The sequence below is a fragment of the Ornithorhynchus anatinus genome, chromosome 1 (assembly GCF_004115215.2).
Source record: "Ornithorhynchus anatinus isolate Pmale09 chromosome 1, mOrnAna1.pri.v4, whole genome shotgun sequence".
Classification (NCBI taxonomy): domain Eukaryota; kingdom Metazoa; phylum Chordata; class Mammalia; order Monotremata; family Ornithorhynchidae; genus Ornithorhynchus; species Ornithorhynchus anatinus.
In genome coordinates this window covers 77,106,126-77,132,825 of record NC_041728.1, presented here as the reverse complement: position 1 = coordinate 77,132,825, position 26,700 = coordinate 77,106,126, and the positions used below count along the sequence as shown (strand labels likewise).

General features: G+C 44.4%; 1 protein-coding gene across 3 annotated transcripts; it reads right to left on the bottom strand.

Moving 5' to 3' along the window:
* Positions 1-453: 453 nt before the first annotated feature.
* On the bottom strand, positions 454-26,700 carry PTP4A1 (protein tyrosine phosphatase 4A1). Of its 3 annotated transcripts, none has more exons than XM_029067065.2 (6): positions 26,606-26,700; positions 16,078-16,623; positions 14,050-14,142; positions 8,296-8,426; positions 5,057-5,131; positions 454-1,920 (listed from the first exon to the last, which is right to left on the bottom strand). In XM_029067065.2, the coding sequence occupies exons 2-6, from the start codon at positions 16,180-16,182 to the stop codon at positions 1,803-1,805; spliced, it is 522 nt and encodes a 173-aa protein (XP_028922898.1). In that variant the 5' UTR covers positions 16,183-16,623; positions 26,606-26,700; the 3' UTR covers positions 454-1,802. The 3 variants fall into 3 exon arrangements, with proteins under 3 accessions (XP_028922898.1, XP_028922904.1, XP_039768239.1); XM_029067071.2 differs by having other exon boundaries at positions 16,078-16,620; positions 26,606-26,681; XM_039912305.1 differs by lacking the exon at positions 26,606-26,700 and adding an exon at positions 26,276-26,295.

Genomic DNA, 26,700 nt, shown 5'->3' with positions numbered 1-26,700 from the left:
TGGGGAATCTAGTCTAAAAGTCCAGATGCAAAAAGATATGGGACAGCCAAATACAGTAATGGGAAAGAGTGATGGGCTCAAATGCACATATCTCTCCCTTCAATATCTACTAAAAATTATTAAAAACAAGATTTCATCTAGCAACCTATAACTGACCACTGAATGACTAGAATGGAGAGCCCACATTTACGTGTCAAGCTACTGATAAATACTAAGTTCAAAGTTATCCTTAGCAGTACTTAGCTTTTAAAATCCAAATCATATATTAATTTTAGATTTCATAACCATATTTTTATGGTATATTAAATGAATGATAGAACTTTCTTGTACTGTGCAAAGGTTCCAGGAAATTATTTTTGGAGAATAAACTAGTCACATAGTCCTTAAGAATTTTTAGTCTATGCGGTGACCTTCTAGCTTGTTTTCTGAATCAACGAATTCCAACAATGATAGATGCATTTCAGTATTTATTTAGATGTTTAAGCTTTCGCACTAGATTTTACAAGCTGGTGAACACTGGTAAATTATTCTCCCACAGAACTATAACCACACATTCCCAAGACAGTATAAATATATGGATCAACTAACATTAATACACACCACCATTTTATCAATTACATAATAAAACAAATCATCAAGTATCCAAATATTAAGTTACGCAGCTCAAAAGGCATACAAAATATTAGGTCTGCTCAGTTCATAGCAGAAACTCAAGGGAATGGGGAGAGTGAAGGAGAGGGAGCGAAAGAGAGGGAAAAAAAAAATCACACTTTCCAACAAAGCAATAGTTGATAAACAACTCTCAATAGGTACAATAAAAGAAATTACAAGATTTTTCTGAAATTTTATGATTAAGAATCATTTTAGCTACAATAACAAAGCATCTCTACATTTTAAAAAAATATTTACCAAAGTAAAAGGGCATATTCTATACGTCCTGCACAAGACAAAGGCAACATTTTACTAGAAATATCAATAGCCCCCTCCCATTCTTTTCAGTCCCTCCCTGTTAAGTTGCACCATAGAGTGCTAACATTAAATTAACTGTAAGGCTTTTTGTCTGGAGACATTAAAGACTTTGTGTGCTTCTGTACAATATAAAGTAGAGATTCGAACATGACTTTTCAACCAGAGGATTATGGTCTTTTTTAAATGCAGGTTTCCTTAATAGCACAAAATTAAACAGTTTTACGAAAAGACATTAAAAGATCACGGTAAGACTGAATAAAAACCCAACAAAAAGAATGGTTGTGCAAATCCTGATACTCTAGTGCGATTGTGGGAGATGTAAACATATATAGTGAGCAGGCAGATTACCGTACAGGCCCTATCTTCAATATTGAAATGACTGAAGGAGTAGGAGCCATGTAGGGTCTAGATTAGTTAGTTGACAACCAAGCAACTACACCATATAATGCAAAATATGCGAGTATTGTGCTGGATATTTTGGCACCTAATCCCTCTACAATTCATATTTATGGACAAGACTCTCGTAATGGGTAAGTGAGATTTAGAACTCAAAACTGCATGATTTCAGGTTCAATTGATACAAACGATAAACAAGAAGCTCCAAAGGCTGAACAGCAGGAATCTTTTACTAAGTATCTGGACAGGTTGATGTTAACCTAGACAGAAGTTGCATTTCTGCCAAGCTTGTGGCCTGTAAGTTTGTTCTCGGTACTCCTAAGGAAGCTTCATTAGGCCTATAATTCAACAAGGACAAGTTGGCAATTATGTACATAATTTGCCTCAAGTTTCAATTTCCAATCTGCTTCCAAGGCAATAGTATAGGCAGCCCGGCTTTACTGAATGCAACAGGTATTTCTATGACCATTAGAATCCTTGAAGCGCAGTCTCATTTTAGGACGGTACTTCTCCAAATACAGAAGTTGTTTGCTATTAAAGGCTCCACGACGCTTTCTGAAAGGGAAATAAAAAAAGAAATTACATTTTGGAAACGCTTACTTACCAGTTATAAAAGTGTGGGGGGGAAATTATCACATTTGAGAACAAAAATCAAATTGGTATGTTCTTTATAAGGAGTCATCCAATGTAAAATGTACTTAAATGCAAGACAGGTCTCACAATATTTCAACATCTCATCCAACCTGTGACAGGCCTGGTTTTCTGATTTCATTTTCCTGACTAAACCAGAATACAGATTTCAGGTCAAAAACCGTGAAAAAGAAAATCAACTGGTAGTCAGTGTGGAGTAAAAGAATACACTCACCATACTGAACCTTAACACATGACATAAAAACTGCTATTATTGGATCAAACTAATGATCTATCCATTCAGTTTAGTATTCTCTACCAGAGCTAAACGACTCATCTGGAGGAACACTAGTCTAACGGAAGCTCATCCTCAAGACTGTAAACTCATTGTGGGCAGGGAATGTGTTGTACTCTCCCAAGTACTTAGTACAGTGCCCTGCACATAGTTAGCCCTCAGTAAATATGATGGATTGATTGGGGATGTAAAGCCTACATTATAAACCCATAGCCCATGAATTTATCCAAATTCTTCTTAATAATAATGTTGGTATTTGTTAAGCGCTTACTATGTGCCGAGCACGTTCTAAGCGCTGGGGTAGACATAGGGGAATCAGGTTGTCCCACGTGGGGCTCACAGTCTTAATCCCCATTTTACAGATGAGGGAACTGAGGCACCGAGAAGTTAAGTGACTTGCCCAAAGTCACACAGCTGGCAAGTGGCAGAGCCGGGGTTCGAACCCATGACCTCTGACTCCAAAGCCCGTGCTCCTTCCAGTGAGCCACGCTGCTTCTCATACTGCTTCTTGAACATACTGCTACTTTCAGTCACGGATTCTTGTGACACCAATGTCTGTATACAACCCACTGTATTACTATTTCCTTGTTCATTTACAAGAGAAGTCACAGATACTGAATATTCTGTTTTTTATTGCCCTCCCTGTCACCATCATGGCTGAGTATATACGGGGAGGAGGAAGCAAGGAAAAAAAAGTTTTCAAAAATCAATGGCATGTTTGCGCTGATTCCATTTTTGTTTCTTTGGCATTGGTATGGATAACTGAGCGAGAACTGGATGCATTTCTGGCATGAGATACCTTGATATTTGTGGTCTAGGACTGTAAACAACCTAGAGTAAATACCCCAAATTGGCAACTAGCACATTTTCTTTTAGAATCCGTCTGCTGCAGTGAAACAAGCAGCATATACATGGAGCATCTTTCAGAGTCTGGCAACAGGGATGCACAAAGCCTACACCTTAGAAAAGAACAGGCCAAGAAACGTACAATGCATGTAACAGGATGCCAAAGTTGAGGCACCTCATAGGCTACTGAGGTCAAAATCGGAGATATCTCTGCAGCCCTTAGAGCATACCTCTCTTCACAAATAAAAGATTTAATCTCAGAGACCCGGCAACACTTCTTCGGAGACACTTTAACACTCCTCACATCACTGAATCTAAGGTTCCGAAATGCTGCAATGCCAGCATGGAAAGATACTGCCTTTACTCCAATTCTGATGGTTAGTAATGCACAGCCAGAATCACTTTAGACCACACTAGGGCTAGTCTGATAGAGAGCTATTCAAAGAATAACATCAAGGCCCTAATGGCATTGAAGGCTTGGGCCCTGGCAGCCATCATTATCATTATTAACAATGGCGTTTACTGAGGACTTACTGTGTGCACAGCATTCTACCTAGTGTTTGGGAGAGCATAATACACCAGAGCTGGTAGACATGTTCCCTGCCCACAATGAGCTTACAGCCTAACTAAGGGCTCTAGAGATTATTAAAGCACTCAACTGTAACACAGCTGGTCTTGCAAGATCTTTTCCCTTCTATCACCAAAGGAGCTTCTTTATTTTAACTGCTCGCTGACAGCTTACAGAACCATAATTTTCACAGTTTTGTGATCTTCAGGAGGATTTTCCCAAGTGACATGCTCAGATAATATTGAGGGTAGGATGACTGCAAGCTCCTGAGGAAAGGGATGTCTACCAACTCTTATACTGTACTCTCTAAAGTGCTTGGTTCCCTGCTCTGACACAGCGGCGCTCAACACCACTGAATGACTGATGGGCCTTCACATGTGAATATATAAACTAAGTAACAGTAAAATAAAGGCTACTCTGAAAGCAGTCACTTATCATTTGAAATGTTAAAAAAACTTGGGTTACTTGGGTCTTCAGCAAACATACATGACACAACAGGGGTGGAGATTGGAGAAAACTTCCCTAAAAGAAGAAAATGCTGACGCTAATTTCTTTTACTAGGACCTGAAATCTTTCCCAGCAGAAATTAGGCAAGGAGAAATGAAGTGACCAAAAGGTGGACAGAGCAACAAGAATATCCTCACCGATATTTGAAACTCTGGAAAAGTTTAACTGGGTGGGTAAAAAAAATGCTTGTTACCCAAGTTTAGCCAACAAGAATAGCCCAAGCCAATCCCCAACAAAAACCACACATCTCAAAGTATACCTTTAAAACAAAAGCAGTAAGGATCTTCAAATATTTCAATGCCACACTCCTATTTTAAATTCCTTGCAATGATAACAGTAAACCACATTCTTAAGGTATTCTTAAGGAATTGGGAGAGGTCAGCATCTTAAATGGGGCACCCCTAGGACCAGAGAAGTTAAAATGACAAACCACATAAGCTGGTTGCAAAGTGGATAGGTGTCTTCAGATCTCAGAAGTTGTCCTGGGGGAAGGGAGGAGAGGATGAGGCAGTGTGGTCTAAAGGAAACAGCATGACTCTGGAAGCCAGAAGGCTTGGGTTTTCATTCTCGCTTGCCTGCTGTGTGACCTGGCAAATCACTTTTATATCAGTGCTTCAGTTTCCCCATCTGTCAATTACAAATAAAATGCCTGTCCTCCCTCAGAATGTGAGCCTCTTATGGGACAGGACCTTTGTTCCATTTAATAATCCTCATTGGCTTGTGTGTTTAGCATACGGTAAGAATCAGAGGGATATAAACCGTTAGTGTCTCAGTTTCAGATGCACTGAATTTCTTATTTTTAAATATTTATACTGAAAAAGCAACTGAACAAATTTGATACTTACTGCCTTATGAATTGCACTGCATCTTCATATTTCATTCCTCCTTCAATTAGAGCGAGGGCAACTAGCACAGGAGCTCTATTGAGAGAAGTTTTAATAACAATTAAAGGAAGGACAAAAACATTTCCCCAGAGCTAAGTCAAAGAATCCTCATTTCCCCGATACCACTGATTGACTGACACCAAAAAGTTTGGCTTTCATTTCTTCCATTTACTTAAATGCTAATTCATAATGTGGAATATCATTTCAAATTGGTTTTGTGGTTTTAACTTTCCATTTCCATTTTTGACCTGACATTTCTAATGTATTAAAAATTAAAATAACTTCAGTTATAGTTATGCCTACACAAAAAAGAATGGCTTTGCAAAAACAGGTGGCAGTATAGTTCTATTTGGTAAATGTTAAATTGTTAAATTACAATTGTGAACTTCTCCCAGGCCTGTGCTCTTTCCGCTAGGCCACGTTGCTTCTCTAAATCAAACTCTGAAAAATGTTTTTTGCAGAGGGTTTATTCTGAAGATTCAGAATAAGCTACTAGCGGATGAGTGAAAGTTATGTAATTATCACTGGCAAATTGGGAGAAAGAATATCTAATATAATTTTAGCCAAGATCGGATTACTGGAATGTTCTAGGTACATGTTTCGTTTACCCAAAAGTTTCAAAAATACTCTTTAATTGAAGACTCAAAGTTAGTAATACTAAATCTATACCATTTGGCATGCTGGAATTTGAATTCTGTTCAAATTAATAGCACAAGGGTGGGGGGAGGGAGGGGGGGAGATAGAGAGAAAAAAATCTTTGCCCTCAAGAAGTTTATAAAATATCACTGGTGTCTATCTGTAGCCTCCTATTGCTGATCCTCTACTCAATCTTCTTTTTCACTATAAAATCATGTTAATGATTAAACACAAGCATTTACATCCCAATATTCCTCCCCCAACCCCAAACTCTCAACTTCTCTGTGCCTCAGTTCCCTCATCTGTAAAATGGGGATTAAGACTATGAGCCCCATGTGGGACAACCTGATTCCCCTATGTCTACCCCAGCGCTTAGAACAGTGCTCGGCACATAGTAAGCGCTTAACAAATACTAACATCATCAACTTCAGTGTGAGCTTCACTGCACTTTGAGCATAAACTTTTCACCCCACTCAAGAACAGTGAACTATTTACTACATTAATGTTTGAAAGACAAGAGGACTTCTCTGGGTTCCAGTTACAACATACAGTCACCTATCTTTTCTCGGCAAAGCCAAGGCAGTATTACAGAAACACCCAATAGATCTGCTTCACAAGGGCTGATAAACTACTTAGGAAAATCAGGATTTAGAAGTCTGTTTATATAATTCATAAATGATATGGCAAGTCACTTCTCTGTATAGCTACCTGGTACCTGCAAAGTCTGTACCATCTTCAAAATTTTACAGTTAGGGGGATTCCATTTTTGAAGCAGCACGTATTAAGGAAAACTACTACTATTCCATGCTCAACCTGCAAACATATGGACAATCATTCTAACATCTAGATGTGCAGAGTCTGAAGAATAACCCAGTTCTGCTACCATATTCTAGCAAAAACTTGTAATGAAAGCACATGCTCTGTCAGACTCAATTAGTTCAAAATGTAGCTTTGTTTTAACTGCTTGCTCTAACCAATATGTAGGCACATGAGGCTCGTCAAGCACTCTGTAGTGAGGTGCAAATTCAGAAAGCCAGTGACATCTCAATTTGCTAGTGCCTATAAGTTAATCAAAATAATTTAAGTACTAATTGTGTGTAAAGCACAGAACTAAATGTTTGACAGAATACAACACTGTCAGTGAACATGGTCTCTGCCTTCATAAGAAGTAGACAATCTAGCAGGGGAGACAGACCCAAAATAAGTTAGAGGGGGAAGCAAATAGAGTATAACTGTATGTAACTGCCGGGGGAGTCTGGGGATGATATGGGAGCAAGAAATCACTGCAAGAGAGAACAGAATGAGGTGCAGTGGGAGAGGAGCAATGATTAGAGGACTCAGCTATTCTCTCTACCTGTGAACTATTTTAATGTTGGCCTCTTCCTCTATTCTGTAAATCCGTTGTGGGTAGAGATTAGGTCTGGCAACACCATTGTACTGTATTCTCCCCGACACTTAAAACAGTACTCTACACAGTAAATGCTTAATAAACACTACTGATTTGTGGGGAAATTGTATTCAGTACCTCAAAGTAACTCGAGAACTAGCATGGCCTAGTAGAAATTGCATGGGACTGGGAATCAGGGAACTTGAGTTCTACTCCCGGCTCCACCATTTGGCTGCTGTGTGACTTGGGTGAAGTAATTTAACTTCCTTGTGCCTGAGTTACCTCATCTGTAAAATGGAGATTAAGACTGTGAGTCCCATGTGGGGACATGGCTGTTGTCTCACCTGACTGGCTTGTATCTATCCCAGTGCTTATTACAGTGACTGGCACAGTCAGCTCTTAACACATACCATTTTTAAAAAGTTAATACGGGTTGTTTCCACTTGATGTGGAAGAGGAATGGGCAACGATGGGAGGTTTTTGAGGAGTAGAGAGATGCATTCAGAGCAATGTTTTAGAAAGGTGGAGAGGCTGGAGGCAGAGATGAGTGAGAAGACTATATCGCAGTCAAGCTGAGATGGGATTCCTAGGACAGTATGTAGCTGATTGGATGAGAGGAATAGGCAAATCCAGGAACTGTTGTGAAGGAAAATCCAACAGGATGTGAGAATTCAAAGAGAGGAATCAGGGACAATGCCAAGATTGCAAGTTCTGAACAGGAGGACGCCGATTGTCAACTGTGATAGGAAAGTTAGGTGTAGCTGGTTGATACGAACAAGACCTCAGCTTTGGATGTGCTCTGAAGGACACAAGAAATTTATATTAATGTCTGTCTGCCCTTCCAGACTGTAAATGCTTATGGGCAGGAACCACTCTGCTACAACTGCTGTACTGTACATTCCCAAGCTCTTAGTACTGTGCTTTGCATACAGTAAGCGCTCAGTAAATACGACCAATGTTGAAATGACCAACACCTAACAGCATGGTGACATTATGCAGTACGGCTGAATGTGCAATGCACATGCTAATTTTTAGTTTAAGAAATAATCTGATGTTAATTTAGTACAAGTGAATACTAATCTTCTTTTGTAATGATCTGTAAATCTGGAAACTATTCAATATTTCTTGAAATAAGTCTTGTAAACTCACACAATTAAATTTTAAGAATTATATTTACCTCCCAAGACCTGCCACACAGTGAACAGCAATGCAACAGCCGGGTTCCTCACGGAATTTAGTTTTCACCAGATTTAGCCAGTCATCAACAATCTGATTCGATGGTGGAGCACCATCATCAAAAGGCCAGTCCTGGAACAGGAAAATGAGAAAAATGACTCTAACAGCCATTAGCTTATTTTTTTCCACTACAACATACTATGCTTTATTCACCTAACACATTAGTGCAATCAAATTTGAACAACAACAACAACAACAACACTAACTTATTCTGATGTTGAAAAGATAGCAAACTTGTTTTACTTAAGAAAAAAACCTATGGCAGAAATTCTATAAGGAGCTTGAGGTATCAGGTCTCCGTCTTGTTCATAACAAATGAAAGCATGGTGGTCTATTTTTCTTGTTCCTTCAAATGGAAAATTTAGTTTAGACTCCTAGAAAGGTAGGCAACCCACAAAGCAACACGTTAAAACTCCAGAAGATGAGATGGGTGTGAATTTGATCCAAATAAAAGGCCACAGACTGTCAAATTGATAGAGCTACATGGGGGAGGGGGGTGGGGAGAGAGAGAAACAATTTTGTTTAAAATTGACAAGAATGGGAGACCGACAACTATCTTTGGGAAGGAAAAATATTTAAAAGAACTACTCTTGTAAGCACAAAGTTCCCCTGCTCATACTGTAGTAGGGACCAAACGATCTGGCAAAAGGGAAAGGAATAGCTCCCAGTTAAGGTAAAAAGGAATAATGAAATAAAATTCAGGCAAAACATTGATTCAAGGGGCTTCTAAGGGTACCTTAAGACAAGAATCAATCCATCAAATGTATTGAGCACTTACTGTGTGCAGAGGGCTGTATGTATTCAGAGCTTGGAAGTGTACAATGTAACAACATTAACAGAGGTGGTGGACACATTCTCTGCCCTCAACGAGCAGATTTCAGAATGTTAGCTGCTCCTCTACACTAAGCCCCTTGATGACAGGGAATGTGCCTACTACCTCAGTATCTTTGTTGGATAGAGCACAGGCTCAGAAGTCAAAAGGACCCAAGTTCTAATTTCAGCTCTGTCATCGGTCTGCTGTGTGACCGTTGCAAGTCACAGCTTCTCTGGGCCTCATCTGTAAAATGCGGATTAAGACTGTGAATCCCATGTGCGACAGGGACTGTGTCCAACCGAATGAGTTTGTTTCTACCCCGGTGCTTAGTACAGTGCCTGGAATATAGTAAGTGCTTAAACAAATACCATTAAAAAAAAACTGTTGTAATGTACTCTCTTCAGTGCTTGGACAGTGCTCTGCACACAGTATGCACCACTGACTGATGGACTGAAAACGCCTGCTTAAGACCTTATCTCTACCAACTTCTGGTGGCTAGCCTAGACTCAGACTCTGGCCTTTGAGACTATCTAGGGGTCTCCTGATGGCAAAGACCTCCTTCTTCTGCTCAATATATGAAAATCCCACACCCGCAAGTTGTAGTTAACTTCAGCATCGCATCGTTTTGGCAATCAATTCAATACCTGGGATAGTGATTCTTACTGTTACATAAATCTGACCTCTCCACTGAGTTTGTGAACCCCATGGGGACCAGGGATTGTCTCAATTGATTTTATTGCATTCCCTCCAGTGATTGGTAGGGAACTCAAAAGTGCCTAATAAGTGTTACCTCTTTAGGTGGGGTAATTGCAAGATTATTTATTTCCAAGAGTAAGGTCAAGTCAACAGGCAATTAAAGGTGTTAGGAACATCAAGACAAATTGGGCTAAGAGGAACACTGGAACCCAATTAAACCAAGAGTAAACAGAACAGGCACTCAACAACAATCACCAGGCAAAATCAAGGTAGAAGCCAGGTTACTTCTTGGCTATGGAATAAGAGCTGCTAATCTGAACTGTCTTCTACTTTAAAAGCTTCTAAGGAATTAAACAGATTACAAATGCATGAAACCTGAGATTGACTTCCAGGCTCTTTCATCCAGAGGGTACGTACCAAAAGGAAGTCATTTTCGTGAGTTTTGCTACACTTTAATCGTGAATCACGTGGGGAAAAAATGTGGCCAACCTAACAGCCATGGACATACAGAAGCCATATCACAGTCAAGTGTTTTCTGAGTCTTCTTAAAACATGTAGTCTCACTGGGCACACAGGGACTTCTATGCATCTGCGAAACATCCTTGCAACATGCTCGGAGAACCACGCAGAGGAGATATTTCCTGCACAAGAGGGCACAAGAGGCCGACAGTCTTGCACACAGTAAGCCCTCAATAAGTACGGTAATACAACATTTATAATTCTCACATTGAGATTTTGAATAATGGAGGGTGTATGGCAGAGTGCCTGACCCACTTGTGATTTTAGTCTAGCAAGACAGACACTCTTAACTCATGTGGAATATCAAGTCCAAGATCCTAGAACGAGTCGTCTACACTCGCTGCTTACAATTCCTTAACTCCCATTCTCTCCTGGACACCCTCCAATCTGGCTTCCGTCCCCTCCACTCTACCAAGACTGCTCTCTCTAAGGTCACCCATGACCTCCTTCTTGCCAAATCCAATGGCTCTTACTCTATTCTAATCCTCCTCGACCTCTCAGCTGCCTTTGACATTGTCGACCATCCCCTTCTCCTCCACACCTTATCTCACCTTGGCTTCACGAAATCAGTCCTCTCCTGGTTTTCCTCTTATCTCTCTGGCTGGTCATTCTCGGTCTCCTTCACGGGCTCCTCCTCCCCCTTCCATTATCTAACTGTTGGGGTTCCCCAAGGGTCAGTTCTTGGCCCTCTTCTGTTCTCCATCTACACTCAATCCCTCGGTGAACTCATTCGCTCTCACTTCATCTATCATCTCTGTGCAGATGACACACAGATCTACATCTCTGCCCCGTCCTCTCCACCTCCCTTCAGGCGCGTATCTCCTCCGGCCTCCAAGACGTCTCTACCTGGATGTCTGCCCGCCACCTAAAACTCAACATGAGCAAAACTAAGCTCATCTTCCCTTCCAAGCCCTGTCCTCTCCCAGACTTTCCTATCACTGTGGAAAGCACGACCATCCTTCCCATCTCTCAGGCCCTCAACCTTCGTGTCATCTTTGACTCGGTTCTCTCGTTCACTCCACACATCCGATCTGTCACCAAAACCTGCTGGTCTCACCTTTATAATATAGCCAAGATCGGCCCTTTCCTCTCCACCCAAACGGCTACCTTACTGCTACAGGCTCTCGTAATATCCCGGATAGATTACTGTGTCAGCCTGCTCTCTGATCTCCCTTCCTCCTCTCTCTCCCTGCTCCAGTCTACTCTTCACTCTGCTGCCCGGCTCATCTTCCTGCAGAAACGCTCTGGGCACGTCACTCCCCTTCTTAAAAATCTCCAGTGGTTGCTATCAACCTCCACGCAAAACAAGAACTTCTCACTCTAGGCTTCAAGGCTCTCCATCACCTTGCCCCCTCCTACCTCTCCTCCCTTCCCTCTTTCCACTGCCCACCCCGCACGCTCCGCTCCTCTGCCGCCCACCTCCTCACCGTCCCTCGGTCTCGCCTATCCCGTCGACCCCTGGGCCACGCCCTCCCTCCTCACCTCCGCCAAACTAATTCTCTTCCCCTCTTCAAAACCCTACTTACAGCTCACTTCCTCTGCGTGGTCTTCCCAGACTGAGCTCCCCTTCTCCCTCTACTCCCTCTCCCGCCCCCCCTTCACCTCTCTGCAGCTAAACCCTCTTTTCCCCCCATTTCCCTCTGCTCCTCCCTCCTCCCTTCCCATCCCCTCAGCACTGTACTCGTCTGCTCTATTGTATATATTTTCATTACCTTATTTATTTTGTTGATGATATGTACATCGCCTTGATTCTATTTGCTATTGTTTTAATGAGATGTTCATCCCCTTGATTCTATTTATTTCTATTGTTCTTGTCTGTCCGTCTCCCCCGATTAGACTGTAAGCCCGTCAAAGGGCAGGGACTGTCTCTGTTACTGATTTGTACATTCCAAGCGCTTAGTACATTGCTCTGCACATGGTAAGCACTCAATAAATACTATTGAATGAAGTCAAGAGCAGGGTGGCCTAGTGGAAAAAGCAAAGGACTGGGGGAGTCAGAGGATCTGGCCGACTCCGGCTCTGCCACGCACCTGCTGTGTGACCTTGCGCAAGTTACTTGTCTTCTGTGCCTCGGTTTCCTCAACTGCAAATGGGGAATTCAATACCTGTTCTCCTAGTCTGTGAGCCCCATGTGAGACACAGACTGTGTCAAACCTGATTATCTTGTATCTATCCCAGAACTTACAATGGTGTTTGACACCGAGTGCTTAATACATTACTGTTATTTAAAAAGAGCAGAATTATAATGGACCAGATGGTTGTACTAAAGCCGTCAAAACAGTCAAAACATGGACCAACTTAACCATAAAAAGACAAGAACGCAGGAACCATTTTTAATATAGAATAAGAGGACTAGTCCCATGGAGCACACGGGGCCTTCTGGGCATCTATGACACCACTGCACATGCACAGCTGTACCACAGCCTTTGTGCTTGCAGTGGCCGTAACTTGCTGCAGTCTTCACTTGCCCGAAAAGACAAGGAGAACATGTGTTTTCAATCCACTGTGCTATTTGACCACTTATTGTGTGCAGAGCACTGTAATAAGCACTTGGGAGAGTACAATTCAAAGCAGTTGGCAGATGTATTCCCTGCCCACCAGGAGCTTGCAGCCTAGTAACAACTTCAATTGCCAATTCAGTGCTCCATACACAGCAGGCATGCAGTACATGTGATTTTGGGGAAGTTCCATTCCTAGATGCCAATCAAGTAAAAGGGAACGGATTTTTGTCTGGAAAGGATGTGTTTCTGCATTTCAAGCCACACTGTTCCACCTAGCTCCCAAATCAGTACTGAGTAAAAAAACAGCCTTCATGACCCTCCTTAATGATTAGTACAAAAAAAAAAAAAAAGGTTAAGTGGAGATCTAGCCTATTCCAAGTGACCCGTCTTAATATTGTAGTGCCCCAAAATGACTCAATTTCACAAAATGTCTCCAATTAGGTAGGGATCATTTATATTTCAATGGTATGTTTAAGTGACAAAATGAAAACATCAATTTAAGGTCCCCAATTAAAAACACTATCTGTATTTTATACTTACTCAAGAACCTTGCAGAATAAAGAATATCCTGTACTATTAAATAATGAGGCTAAGATTAGAGACCCCTCTCAGGGTTACGCCTGGAGAGATTCCAGTACTCTACCAGTCTTGACTATGGGAGGGAGAGTCAATCAAAGCCCTACCCACTCCACTGCTAGGTTGGCCACTGGCTAGCGAGTGGAAGGCAATCTGCTTCAAGTTAAAACTCCCCGGTACTGGGGAGCAGTGACATGGGAGAGAGTCGAGGGTGGAGACTCAAGTTGAAGGAGGAAGGAGACAAGAAAACTCTATGGAAGCACCACCAGAATGGCTGCAGATGGAGGTGGGGTGTTCTGGGAGAGATGAGTCCACGGTGTCGGTGTGGGTCGGAGACGACTCGAGGGCATAAGACAAGATTTGAGGACTGGGGCAAGAGATGGGGATTTTTTTTCAATTACGTGGGATGTATAAATTACCTCAATGGGGGGAAAAAAAAGAATCAAATGTTAGCCTCTCAGTTAGTTCTCCAAAGTGACTTGGATCCATAAGTTGTTTCCACACATTTATTTTTGGTGAAATACTAACAGAGCTCATAAGTGAAAATTTACTAACGAGTTTGGAGAAAACATGATTTCAAACCACTTACTAGAACTTGAATGCCTTCTTTTTCCACAAGAGCAGTGTCATAGGTGGCTTCACAGACTCTGACCACTGTGGTAACTCCGTATTTCTTAAGCTCCTTTAAAAAAAAAAAAAAAGAAGATGACACAAAGAACATCTGCTTCAGAATATTCTCTACTGTGGTATCAAAATAACCATTACCGAGTTCATAAAACTCTTAAATAAATATTTGGAATGGTGATTGTTTTCATATGCTACAATGAAACAGTATTTGGTAACAAATTTCTAATGGGCTAGAAATTTAATTGCCAGTTCACTGACCCTCCGTTTTTCAAGTACTTTCATTTTAAAGGGAAAAAGGCAAGAAATGACTTGTTAATTAATACGGAGAATCAGCCTGCCCCTTCCTACCTCAAAGGGATGTCTTGACGAAATCAATCACAGTTAAAAACACGTTGTATCTATGTCTACTTCCCACCTTTGTAGTCCCTCCAGTGCTTTGTACAATGCTCTGTACACAGTTAGCACTTAATAAAAAGGCATTACTACTACCTACTTTGGGGATGAATAGAGCACTTTCCCCTCAACAAGATGCTTGACGCCACATGGCTGGTAGTAGGGGCTCACAAAATCGTTCATGATTTTTTAGTTGTGAGCCTTTTTTTAATCCTTGTCCTAATGAAATTAAAGAATTAAATTCCTCTTCTCATGTAGAGCCACTTGTACTGTAAATTCTATATACTGTATACTATATACTGTAAATTCTAAATACTATACATTTAGAATCAATTTCAGCCATGCTAGTTTCTCAAAATGAGAAAAGCTCTGAGCTGAGAGTAGTGTCAGTTTTGAAAAAATAAAATCAGTGGATATTTTCATTTACCCTAACTGATATAGTAGGTGGGACATACACAGACCAAGCCATTTGTCTTCTCTAGGTGCAAGACTGGGTCTGGCATGGAGACTTTGATTAAAATTTCCATTGGTTGGAACCAGACACTAGTTGCAAGCTAAAGAGTGTATGCACGGATGTATCTGTCCTGCAGCCACACTACTTTGAGTGGATTTTTTTTTTAAAAAAAAGGTATTTAAGAGCTATGGGCCATGCACCGTACTAAGCACTTAGGGTAGATACAAGCTAATCAGGTTGGACGTGGAACACATTCCACGTGGGGCTCACAGTCTTAATCCCCATGTTACAGATGAGGAAACTGAGGCAGTGAATTTTCTTTTAATGGCATTTGTTAAACATTATATGCGATACTAAGTGCAGGGATAGATACAAGCTAATCAGGATGGATACAGTCTCTGTTCCACATGGGGCTCAGTCTTAAATCCCCCTTTTTCAGATAAGAAAAGTGATTTTCCCAAGGTCACACAGTCGACACGTGGGGGAGCAGGGATTAGAACCCAGCTCTTTCTGAGTCCCAGGCCCTTGCTCTATCCACCAGGCCACGCTGCTTTTTTTGTCATTAGAAAAGCAGAAATTAGGGAGGCCAATACTTAATTATGTAAGCCATATTTATTGATTACTGAGGAAATGGCTTCCCTCTAACTGAATTAATGTTTTAGTTTAGCAACAATGATCACTGAAGTTTAGGACTCTGTGAGAATGAGACACTTAAAAGTGTTAAATCTTTTATAAAAAAATAAATGTGACCTTTTAAACAGAATGGAAATTCAGTTTAGGGATACTTTATTCAAAGCTGAAAAGTGCTTTTCATGAGAATCAACAGTACTTATTGATCACTTGTGCACAGAATAAGCATGCAGTAGAATGGAATTTGTTAAGCACTTACTGGGTGCAGAGCATTATACCACACCGAGGATACACAGTTGGTAATTGTACCATTTTTTTTCTAAAGTGATAACATTGTTTAATCATGTCCAGTTTATTTTCATGAATATGTAAACATTCATGTCTAAATGACATCGATGACCATGAAAAGGAACAGACATCACATTTTAAAGTCCTTAAAAAGAGAACAATACAGTTGCTACCCGTGAAAGTGGAAGGAGTTAAATTTTTTTTTTGAGATTCTACCAAACTTACCTCTATAAATTTGTTTAAGGTTGCATTGGTTGGGTTGTGTGTGATAAGAAATCTCATGTTCTTGTAGGTGATTTCCACAGGAGCTGGACGGTTCATTCGAGCCATGTTAATTTAGTTAGATGCGCAACAAGATTACAAAGGATTTAAAAATTCTAATAGAGAAATGATATAAAGAAACGGAGTCTGCTTCACTCTACTCCACTTGAACTTCTCAGTGCCTTACGGAGGAAGTTGGAACAATGGGAAATGAAATGAATCTCCTAACAAGAAGCAGCAATTCTTCGATCCAGTAATACTGAGGCAAAGGAAAGGCAGTGCACTGAGGTTTACCCCATCCAGGTCAGATTCTCCTTTGTAAAAATGCTCTGCCAGTTTCAATTTAACACTTCTTATCCAGGTTAACCGCTCTTAAGGGGGCTTCTTGGTGGAGTAATAATAAATTTCTACAGTTCACTTGTCTGCATAGAGGTCGTGCTGTGCCTGGCAGTAGTCTCCACTGTCCTTCAGAAACTCCATAAATGTGTGACCAAGAACACCACAGAACTGCTGTAAAGAAAAAAAAAAGGGGGGGGGGAAGAGAGGGAAGAAAAACATTTTTAGCTGATTTCAATTTTAAAATGAAGACTGCTTGGTCAAGGAGACACCAGTTTTTTTTACATTTTAATAGTGTGAAGTACCCATTTCATGGAGCTTGAGGTAGACTTTGACATAATGGCAAACATGTAATGTTACTAAGTCAGGCCAAAGGGAAGTGAGAGGAGAGGCCAAGAGGGAAGTGGGCTGGGCCCTTGGGTTGAGGCCGTTCAGAGGTCACTGCTCGGCACCTCACCAACACTCCAAATTCCTGGGCTCCCGCAAACCACCCCATCCCTCAATGAAGCAGAAATGGCCATGAAAGGAAGAGGAGCTTGGGGCCAGCGCAAGACCCCAGAAGAGCGGCAACCACTAAGCGCAAGGCTACTTTGGAATATGGGATGAAAGTGGCCAAGGTCTGGGGTTGGAAGGGCTAAGCCCATTTTTCAGCATTCACTGGTGTAATTTATGATTTCATTATAATAATGCAGCCTGGGAGGCAAGCTGAAGAAAAACAAAAAACCGCGAAGCAAGTCATGCCTTTCAAATAGAGAATATCTACTCAGGACTTGCTTAAAAATCCAACTTTGAGATCCCTGTCCTTCTAAAAAACTAAAAGCATTTCTGAAGTTACACTTCTTCTGCATCTTTTAAATTGTGGAGTAAGGCTGTCTAAATCTGAGTATTCTTTTACCACCATTTCAGTTGTAAACATAAAATTCCAAAAATCATCTTTTATACCACTTTTTCAATGCAGTATACCTAATAACTAAGCATTCCCACCCTCTTTAAATGAGAGACCACATCTCCCCTCCTCTTCAGAGTCCTTCTGAAATCCTCTCTTCTCTCCATATTATTACCCTGAACTGCCACTTCTGCACCACCACACCCATACTTACAGCCTCCCATAGCATTTATGGAGATCATAAATACTCCACTAAAACACTAGCTCTTATACCCATCCTCTTCTCCTTCCACCTACATGGAAATTATTTCGATGTCTACCATCCACCCATTTTACTATAAACTCAAGCTTAGGGATCAGGTCTAAGAATAACAACTCTGCTACTCATTAAACACTTACTATGTCAAGGCCTGTTAAGCACAGGAGCATATATAACATAATCAAATACGACTGAATGAATATTGCACAGGGCTCAAAATCTTAAGAGGTAAGGAGACCAGGCATACTATCGATTGATAGATTGATTGTGGGATTTGGGAGGACAGTAAGTAGGAATTTAATGATTAGCCTCTACATACTTCAATAAAAAAAGACTTCACAAAAGTTTGAGATGGTGAGCCCTCCAAGGGCCAGGGACTGTGTTTCGGTCATCCTTTATTCTATTCTTTCCCAAGACTTAGCACTCGGTGTCAACAGAATGAAATTCAGGTTCAAATGGAATCTGGTTAGATTTCGTCAAAATCCAGTACTTTAAAAAGAATGAGCTGGCAGGACAGTCATGCACCTCTATATTTAAAAAGGTCAGACAGGCAGCACAGCAAAGCTCAAATAATATGAATCGAGCTATTTTCAAGTGTTCCTAACTACCACGGAGAGTAAAAAACAAACAAAAAAAACAACCTTTCAGCAAATACAAACACATTAAATTTAGAAAGCAAATGGGGAGGTTTCAGGCTTCACAAGTCTGTGTCCCTAATAGTTTACTCACTAGGATAAATTAAAAAATTAACCTTTGCATTTTTAAATGCTACTTCATTGTTCTTTCTCTGAGAATTCCCACGTTCCACAGAACTGTATTAGACCCCCTGTGGTTTACAAATTCTTGACTTTTAAATGTACCCTTCAGGATTTTACAGTCTGGTGGGGGATAAAAATGAACATGGTACAGATTTAAAACATTCCTAAATTCAGTGATGTTTGTGCTTATCAGGGGCTGTAATCCCACCAAAAAAAAAAAAAAAGTGACTAGCTGATCTCTTGGGAGGGACAATATCAAGGGCTCTATGACCTATTAGGGCTGCTCCAACTTTCTCGGGCAACAGATCAGTCTCCCAGAGACACCTGAGCAGCCCAGTTTCCCATAGTAATGGACAGTCAAAGATGAAGATAAGGAGATATCTATCCATCTAGATAGATAGCTAGATATACCATCTAGGAGGTAAACTTGTTGGGAGGGATCCCGTCTACCAACTCTATCTTATTTAGTAGTGTGTGTTTAGCGCTAACTGTGTAAAAGCACTTTTCTAAGCACTGGGGTAGATGCAAATTTATCGGGTTGGAGAATCCCTGTCCTACACGGAGTTCACGGTTTAAGTAGGAGGGAGAACAGGTTTGAATCCATTTTACAGATGAGGCAGCTGAGTACCAGAGAAGTTACGTGACTTGCCCAAGGTCACGCAGTAAGCAATTGGCAGAGCCTGGATTAGAAGGCAGGTCTTCTGATTCCCAAGCCCTTGCTCTTTCCACTAGGCCACACTGCTTCTCCACTGTATTGTATTTGTCCTAGGACTGTCGCTCTGCAGGGAAATACAACAGATTGATTGATTATCCGGTTCTTCTATAAGAAGAGTTTTGCATTCTTGTAGAATTTAAGAAAAAGGTTCAGTAGTTACGCCAGCATCTGACACAGGTGCACAACTGTTTCTTTTGACATGCCACAGCCAAAGACATGGGTTGTCAGGGGAACATCCCCTAGTTCATCAACAAGTTCTAACAAAAACAAACAAACAAAAATGTAAAAACAAAAACGAGTTCTGAAAGACTTGTGCCATTTCTTCCCCCAGTCCCATTCAGCTAACTCGGAGCCTCAACTCCATCTCTTCTAGGTGCAGGAAGACAGATGACCGAGAACAGGTCCTTGTGGTGGGATCCATAGCCCTTAGAACACTGGTAGCTAACTCCCTACACGACATCAGATACTGGGGACACACAAAAACCACAGAGTTTAGGTTGGAAGCAGAGAACCACAGATCCTTTTCCACAACAGGATGAAGTAGAGGGATGAACACTCAGAGGGTCAGAAAAACACTAGAAAGGGAAAGAAACAAGTCCATCATAACCCAGGTCACGAGTAATGTTTTCTAAAAAAGACTGTAATCCAACTACTCTAAATCGTTGGCCACACATTCAACTGTATTACCTTAAGGATGCCCTACACGCAGGTGTTCTGATCACTGATTCTTTCCTATTACTCCCCCACATTTTCATCCACTTATTAATACATGATGAGTCTGGCAAAGGAAGTCTCGAGTTTCTAGCTAGTTTGCATACTCTAAAGTGAGATGAAACCAAATGGCTTAGGTAGTGGTTTTGTGCTGGTCAGCACAAGCTCTAGTTCAGATCCTGTAGACGAGAGCAACTGTTTTGGCTGTTGGGTCCTCCCAGCATGTGCGCTTGTGTGTGTTTTTGGGCGGGGGGGGGGGGGCATTTGGAACCATAAAGGGTAGCCAGCCTTGGCAGTTCAGATTAGTCTTCAGGTAAGCCGTAGACGGACGTTGGCGATCCCAACATACTGCGACAAAGAGTTTAGGTTTGTGTGAGGGGAATCCGACGGGTCTGGCGAGCTTGGAGGCAGATACTATAGAGCTCACTGTGGGTGAAGTGGCTGTACTTCAGCCAATACACTGCCAGCTTGGATCCATCTCACGAGCTGTATTTCTGCCCACCTCTGACAGGGAATCTGCGATACATCTCGGTCTTAATTCTGGTCGGTTCAGTTGGACGAGTCAGCTGTGCTGAACACCATGACAGAAGTTGGTAAAACTTCCCTCAACTTGCTAATTGCCATTATAATCTCTTATAATGATTAAGACGGCTGGGCCACAACATTCTATAAAGTTGCAGGAAGGCCAGATTTCAGACGACAACCTACCTCTAAAGCCTAAAAGTAGTCTTTCCATATCAAGAGGGCATCAGCAGAGCACTTACAGCTTTAGTTAGTAATAGGGACAAACTCTTTTGGGAGTTTCTCTACTTTCACTGTACTTTTGTACGCATTGTTTCACACATCCTGCTTAAATATCTCCTCCCAATTCTAAGTCATCTTATGCCTGTGTACCCTGCTAGACTGTAAACTCCTTGTGGACAGGTATCGGGTAATTTTCTACTATCTCCTCCAGTACAGTGTGCCACCTACAGTAGGTGCTCGGTAAAAACAGCAAATTACAAAACACTTCTACCTATTCAGAAACCGCCCAAACCACTAATTTCAGGTGTAATGGCCCTCTGCCCTACCAAATATCACACACCTGATAACTGGATGTGTGATGGGGAGGTCTAGGCTGATAATAACAACTGTGGTATTTTTAAGCACTTACTATGTGCCAAGCACTGTTCTAAGCGCCAGGGTCGATACAAGGTAATCAGGTTGTCCCACATGGGGCTCACAGCCTTAACCCCTATTTTACAGATGAGCTAACTGAGGCCCAGAGAAGTTAAATGACTCGCCCAAGGTCACACAGCAGACAAGTGGCGGAGCCGGGATTAAAACCCCCCGACCTCTGACTCCCAAGCCCGTGCTCTTTCCACTGAGCCACGTTGCTAAAATAATGAAAATACTACTTCCCATTAAGAAGTTATTAGTGGTTGGAATGGCGGCTACCACCAATAAACAAAATTCAAAACACGACAATCTTAATTTTTTCAGGGAGTGGATGGTTTAGGCCTCTTTATGTTCTCCTCTGTGTTAACTTTCCGTTCATTTTCACTACTAGCTCATCCAGGTTGAAGAGTTAGGAAAACAGAAGTGAAAATTTGGTGTTAATTTTACTGAGCATAAGTAATTCTACTAAGGCTGTAATGTCACAGGTGTTGTTTTTTTTTTAAAAAAGGGTGGTTTAAGCCTACTCTTTTTTTCACCTTATATTTTCCACTGTTTCTTCAATTAAGCAAAAACATCTCAACAATGACTCTTCCCTCAAAAGGCGATGGGGAAGGATGGGGAAGCATCAGGGCAAGGACTGAGAGAGGATTAGGAAAAGTGCACCATGGTAGTCCGTTCCCCGCCACCCCCACCCCCGCCACTCTTGCCAACAGGCAGCGGGAAATTCTTCTAAGAATTCCCTTTGCTTCCTTTGGAAATTTGATATCTGCCTCACTCCCCTCCCCCCCCCCCACAGAAATTACGTACGTCTCTTTTACAAGTATTCTAAATTACTTAATCATATTATTGTCTTTCTCCTCTAGACTGTAAGCTTGTTTTGGGCAGGGAACGTAACTGCTAATTATGCTGGATTGGACTCTCCCAAGTGCTTAGTACAGTGCTCTGTACATAAGTGCTCGATAAATACGACTGATTGATTGCTTGAGAAGGCAATCTAAATGATTGGTTTTAAGTGGTTTTAAGGAGAGTTGGGGACTAACTCAAAGGCCTACAAAGACGGGGGGTCAACATTGCCTGCCATGAATTGTTGAGCAACTTTCCCTGTACTGACAGTCACTTAGCAAAGTACCATCACTGGAGTCGGTGTATCACAATCTCCTGCCCATCCCCCCGCAAAACAGAAAATTCTCCGTGTTTCTTCACAATTCACGACATCCTGAAGATGTTTCTAAGGGGGATGCTTTGCCTTTGACCTCAACTCCATTTTATCGTTTTGTCTTCCCTACCGAAAGACCAGCGTGGCTCGGTGGAAAGAGCTCGGGCCTGGGAGTCAGAGGTCATGAGTTCCAATCCCCGCACCGCCGCTTGCCAGCTGTGTGACTTTGGGCAAGTCACTTCACTTCTCTGTGCCTCGGTTCCCTCATCTGTAAAACGGGGATGAAGACTGTGAGCCCCACGAGGGACAACCTGATCACCCTGTATCCATCCCCAGCACTTAGAACAGTGCTTTGCACATAGTAAGCGCTTAACAAATACCACCATTATGAATACCATGCCTACGAAAACATGTGTATGGGTGAACTATAAAATAAACGAAGCAGTAGAAGATGGAGTATTAAAAAGAGCAAAACGGCACGTAAACCCCTGAGAGCGCAAATACCATATACAGTACATAGCCTCGCCAAAAAGTGTAAAGCACCAGAACGTTACAGATGTGTAGCTGTCCAAAAGCACACAGATGGGGGATCCTTCTGCGGCGTGGGATTTAGGGTCCAAAATTGAGGCGACCGTAGGTCGAAGTCTTTAACTCGAGGCACGACTCTGGAGGTTAGGTGGAATGCCCAAAATAGTCCTTAGGGTTAAGTGGATTTCCTTACAGGGGAGATTGTACTTTACTATTAGAGACAGCATTTGATATGCGACCCCCGTAAATCATTCAAGTATACAGAGTATCGTTGGGGAGGGTTCCCGGATAAGATGGGACAGCGTGCAATTTTGAAGACCGGTGATAGCATAAATGAGTAAACTTGGAAAAATAAATCAGAATGCACCCAGCGAGCTATTCGCTTCACGAAGAGAAATGACTGAGCCCATCGAGCACTCAAAAAAAGCTCCGATCGTCACCCGCTCTCCTCCCCCCGCCGAAAAAAGCCACCAAAAACTGTAATAGTACAGACAGCGATATTCTTGGTTCGTCTTCCAAACTACCATCCCGCCGGCGGGTCAGGTGAAATGGGCAGCCCCGGGAGCACTAACTCCCCACCTCCGCTCCGGCTCGCACCTGTCTCCTCTTGGGGAAGTCAGTGTGGTGGTGGCTTTTCGCCGTCATTTCAGGTGGGACACCCTGAACGAGGCCCCACATCAGCGGACCTGGATGTGCGATGGGGAGGTCTAGGCTCATGACGATAATAATCGTGGTATCCGTTAAGCACTTACTATGTGCCAAGCCCTGTTCTAAGCACCGGGGTCGATACAAGGAAATCAGGTTGTCCCACGTGGGGTCCACAGCCTTAACCCCCCATTTTACAGATGAGGTCATCGAGGCACAGAGCAGCGAGGTGACTTGCCCAAGGTCACACAGCGGACAAGGGCTGGAGCCAGGATTAGAACCCACGACCTCTGACTCCCAAGCCCGGGTTCAGCGGACAGTTCTCGGGAGGGTGAGCAGACGAGTTCCCAAGCCCTGTAAACATGGCGCAGCCCATCGAGGGACGGGTCGGGGCGGCTCAGGGGGTGTCAGCAAGCAGCCTATGTTTTGTAGGGCGGCAGTCGATAAGGTCCACCGCTCCTCCCGCTCTCCGATAGCGGGAATTCATTCATCGAATGAATGAATGAATTTATTTATTTATTCCATAGTATTTATTTATTTGGAGAAGCAGCACGGCTCAGTGGCAAGAGCCCGGGCTTAGGAGTCGGAGGTCGTGGGTTCTAACCCCAGCTCCGCCGCCGGTCTGCTATGTGACTTTGGGCAAGTCACTTAACTTCTCTGTGCGTCATCTGGAAGATGGGGATGAAGACGGTGAGCCCCCTGTGGAACCACCTGATCACCTTGTATTCCCCCAGCGCTTAGAACAGTGCTTTGCACCGAGTAAGCGCTTAACAAATACCATCACTATAATTATTTATGGAGTGCTTACTCTGCGCAGAGCGCCGGACTCAGAGCTTGGACTGGACAACCGGGCAACAGAGAGAGCCCACCCCTGCCCAACGACGGGCTCACGGTCTGCACGTGCTTCCCTTCCGGTGTATTATTTACTGAGCACCTCCTGGGTGCAGAGCGCTGGGCTCAGCGCTTGGACGGGACAATTGGGCAACAGAGGGAGACCATCCCTGCCCACGGATGGGCGCACAGGCTAAACATCCCTCCCTTCCGGCCTATTAATAATAATGGTGCTATTTGTTAAGTGCTTACTAGGTGCAAAGCACTGTCCTAAGCGCCGGGGAGGATACCGGGTGATCAGGCTGTCCCACGTGGGGCTCACAGTTTCAATCCCTATTTCACAGATGAGGGCACTGAGGCCCAGAGAAGTGAAGTGACTTACCCCAGTCACACAGCTGGCAAGCGGTGGAGCGGGGATTAGAACCCATGACCTCTGACTCCCAAGCCTGAGCTCTTTCCCCTGAGCCATGCTGCTTCTCTATTACCACTGAGCGCCTACTGGGTGTAGAGCGCTGGACTCAGCGCTTGGACTGGACAACTGGGCAACAGAGAGAGACCATCCCTGCCCAACGACGGGTCCACAGGCTCAACATTCCTTCCTTCTGACGTATTACTTACTGAGCGCCTACTGGCAGCACTGGACTGAGCGCTTGGACTGAACAACTGGGCAACTGAGAGAGCCCACCCCTGCCCAACGACGGGCCCACAGCCTAAACATTCCTCCCTTCCGGGCGTATTACTTACTGAGCGCCTACTGGGAGCACTGGGCAACAGAGAGAGCCCACCCCTGCCCAAAGACAGGCTCACGGTCTCAACATTCCTTCCTTCCAACGTATCACTTACTGAGCGCCCAGTGGGAGCGCTGGACTTGGCGCTTGGACTGGACAATGGGGCAGCGGAGAGGGACCATCCCTGCCCAAAGACGGGCTCGCGGGCCAAACATCCCTCCCTTTCGGCGGATTACTTAATAATAATAATAATGTTGGTATTTGTTAAGCGCTTACTATGTGCCGAGCACTGTTCTAAGCGCTGGGGTAGCCACAGGGGAATCTGGTTGTCCCACTTGGGGCTCACAGTCTTAATCCCCATTTTACAGATGAGGTAACTGAGGCACCGAGAAGTGAAGTGACTTGCCCAAAGTCACACAGCTGACAAGTGGCCGAGCTGGGATTCGAACCCATGACCTCTGACTCCAAAGCCCGTGCTCTTTCCGCTGAGCCACGCTGCTTCTCTGGGTGCACAGTGCAGAACTCAGCGCTCGGACTGGACAATCGGGCACCAGAGAGGGCCCACCCCGGCCCAACGCCGGGCCCACAGTCTAAACATTCCTCCCTTCGGGCGTATTACTTACTGAGCACCTACTGGGTGTAGAGCGCAGAACCGCCCAACTGGGCAACAGAGAGAGAGCCCACCCCTGCCCAACGATGGGCCCCAGTCTAAGCACTGCTCCCTTTCGGCGTATTACTTCCTGAGCGCCTAGTGGGACCGCTGGATTCGGCGCTCAGACTGGACAATTGGGCAACAGAGAGGGACCCTCCCTCCCTCCCTCCCTTCGGCGTATTACTTGCTGAGCGCCTACCGGGTGCAGAGCGCAGAACCGCCCAACCGGGCAACAGAGGGGGACCACCCCCGCCCAACGCCGGGCTAAACAGCCCTTCCTTCCGGCGTGTTACTGACTGAGCGCCTGGTGGGAGCGCTGGAGGAGGATTACTTACTGAGCGCCTAGTGGGAGCGCTGGACTGAGCGCTTGGAAGGGACGACTGGGCGAGAGAGAGAGAGAGGGAGTCCCCCCGCCCCCCGCCCCCCGCCCCCCGCCGGGCTCGGGGGCTTAAAGAATTCGACTTGGGGGGTTGAAAAAGGCAGAAAGGGGAGGGGAAGAGGGAAAGCGGGGTCCGTGCGAGGAAGGCCAAGGGGGGTGGAGGGAGAGCGGGCGGAGGGCGGAGGGAGAGAGGGCGGAGGGCGGAGGGCGGAGGGCGGAGGGCGGAGGGCGGAGGGCGGCGGTCGCCCCCGCGGCGATGACGGGGTCGGACGGCGCGGTGGGGCGAGGCCATTTTGTGCGGGCCCGGGGCCCGCAGCCCTCGAAGGGGAAGCAAGGAGGGAAGGAAGGAAGGAAGGAAGGAAAGAGAAGGCAGGCAGGCAGGCAGGCAGGCCCGGCTCCCCCCCGGCTCCCTCCACCCACCGGATCCGTCCGTCCACCCGCCCGGCAAGGAGCGGCCGCATGCGGGGGGCGGGCGGCGGGGGGCGGCGGCCGCTCCCCCCCCGGGGGACCCGCCCTCAGCCCCTCGCCGCCTCGGCGGCCGGGCCGGGCCGGGGACCGGGGAGAGGGGACCGGGGCCGGGGCCGGGGCCGGGGCCCCCCGCCGCCTCACAAAGACCCTTTTATGCGGCGCCTCCTTCCCGCCCTCCCCGTCTCCCTCCTTCCCCAACCGCCGACGCCACATGGCGGCGGCCCCCGGGCCGAGGGCGCAGGGGCGCGTGCGGACAAAGGAAGGGGCGCGGGCGGCACTCACAGGACTATGTTTACTCATTGAAGAGTGTGTGGCGATCATACGGCCGGTCCCGGGGCGGCAGGGCGGGCGGGCGGGCGGGCGGGAAGGGCGCGGGC

What these genes read in the sequence shown, in the direction of transcription:
- PTP4A1 (XM_029067065.2), bottom strand. Translation starts at nt 16,182, where the DNA reads ATGGCTCGAATGAACCGTCCAGCTCCTGTGGAAATCACCTACAAGAAC. An exon ending in AAGAAGGCATTCAAGTTCTA is followed by an intron (nt 8,427 to 14,049) that starts GTAAGTGGTTTG and finishes TTCCTGTTCCAG; the next exon opens with GACTGGCCTTTTGATGATGG. An exon ending in GCAGTGCAATTCATAAGGCA is followed by an intron (nt 1,921 to 5,056) that starts GTAAGTATCAAA and finishes TTTCCCTTTCAG; the next exon opens with AAAGCGTCGTGGAGCCTTTA.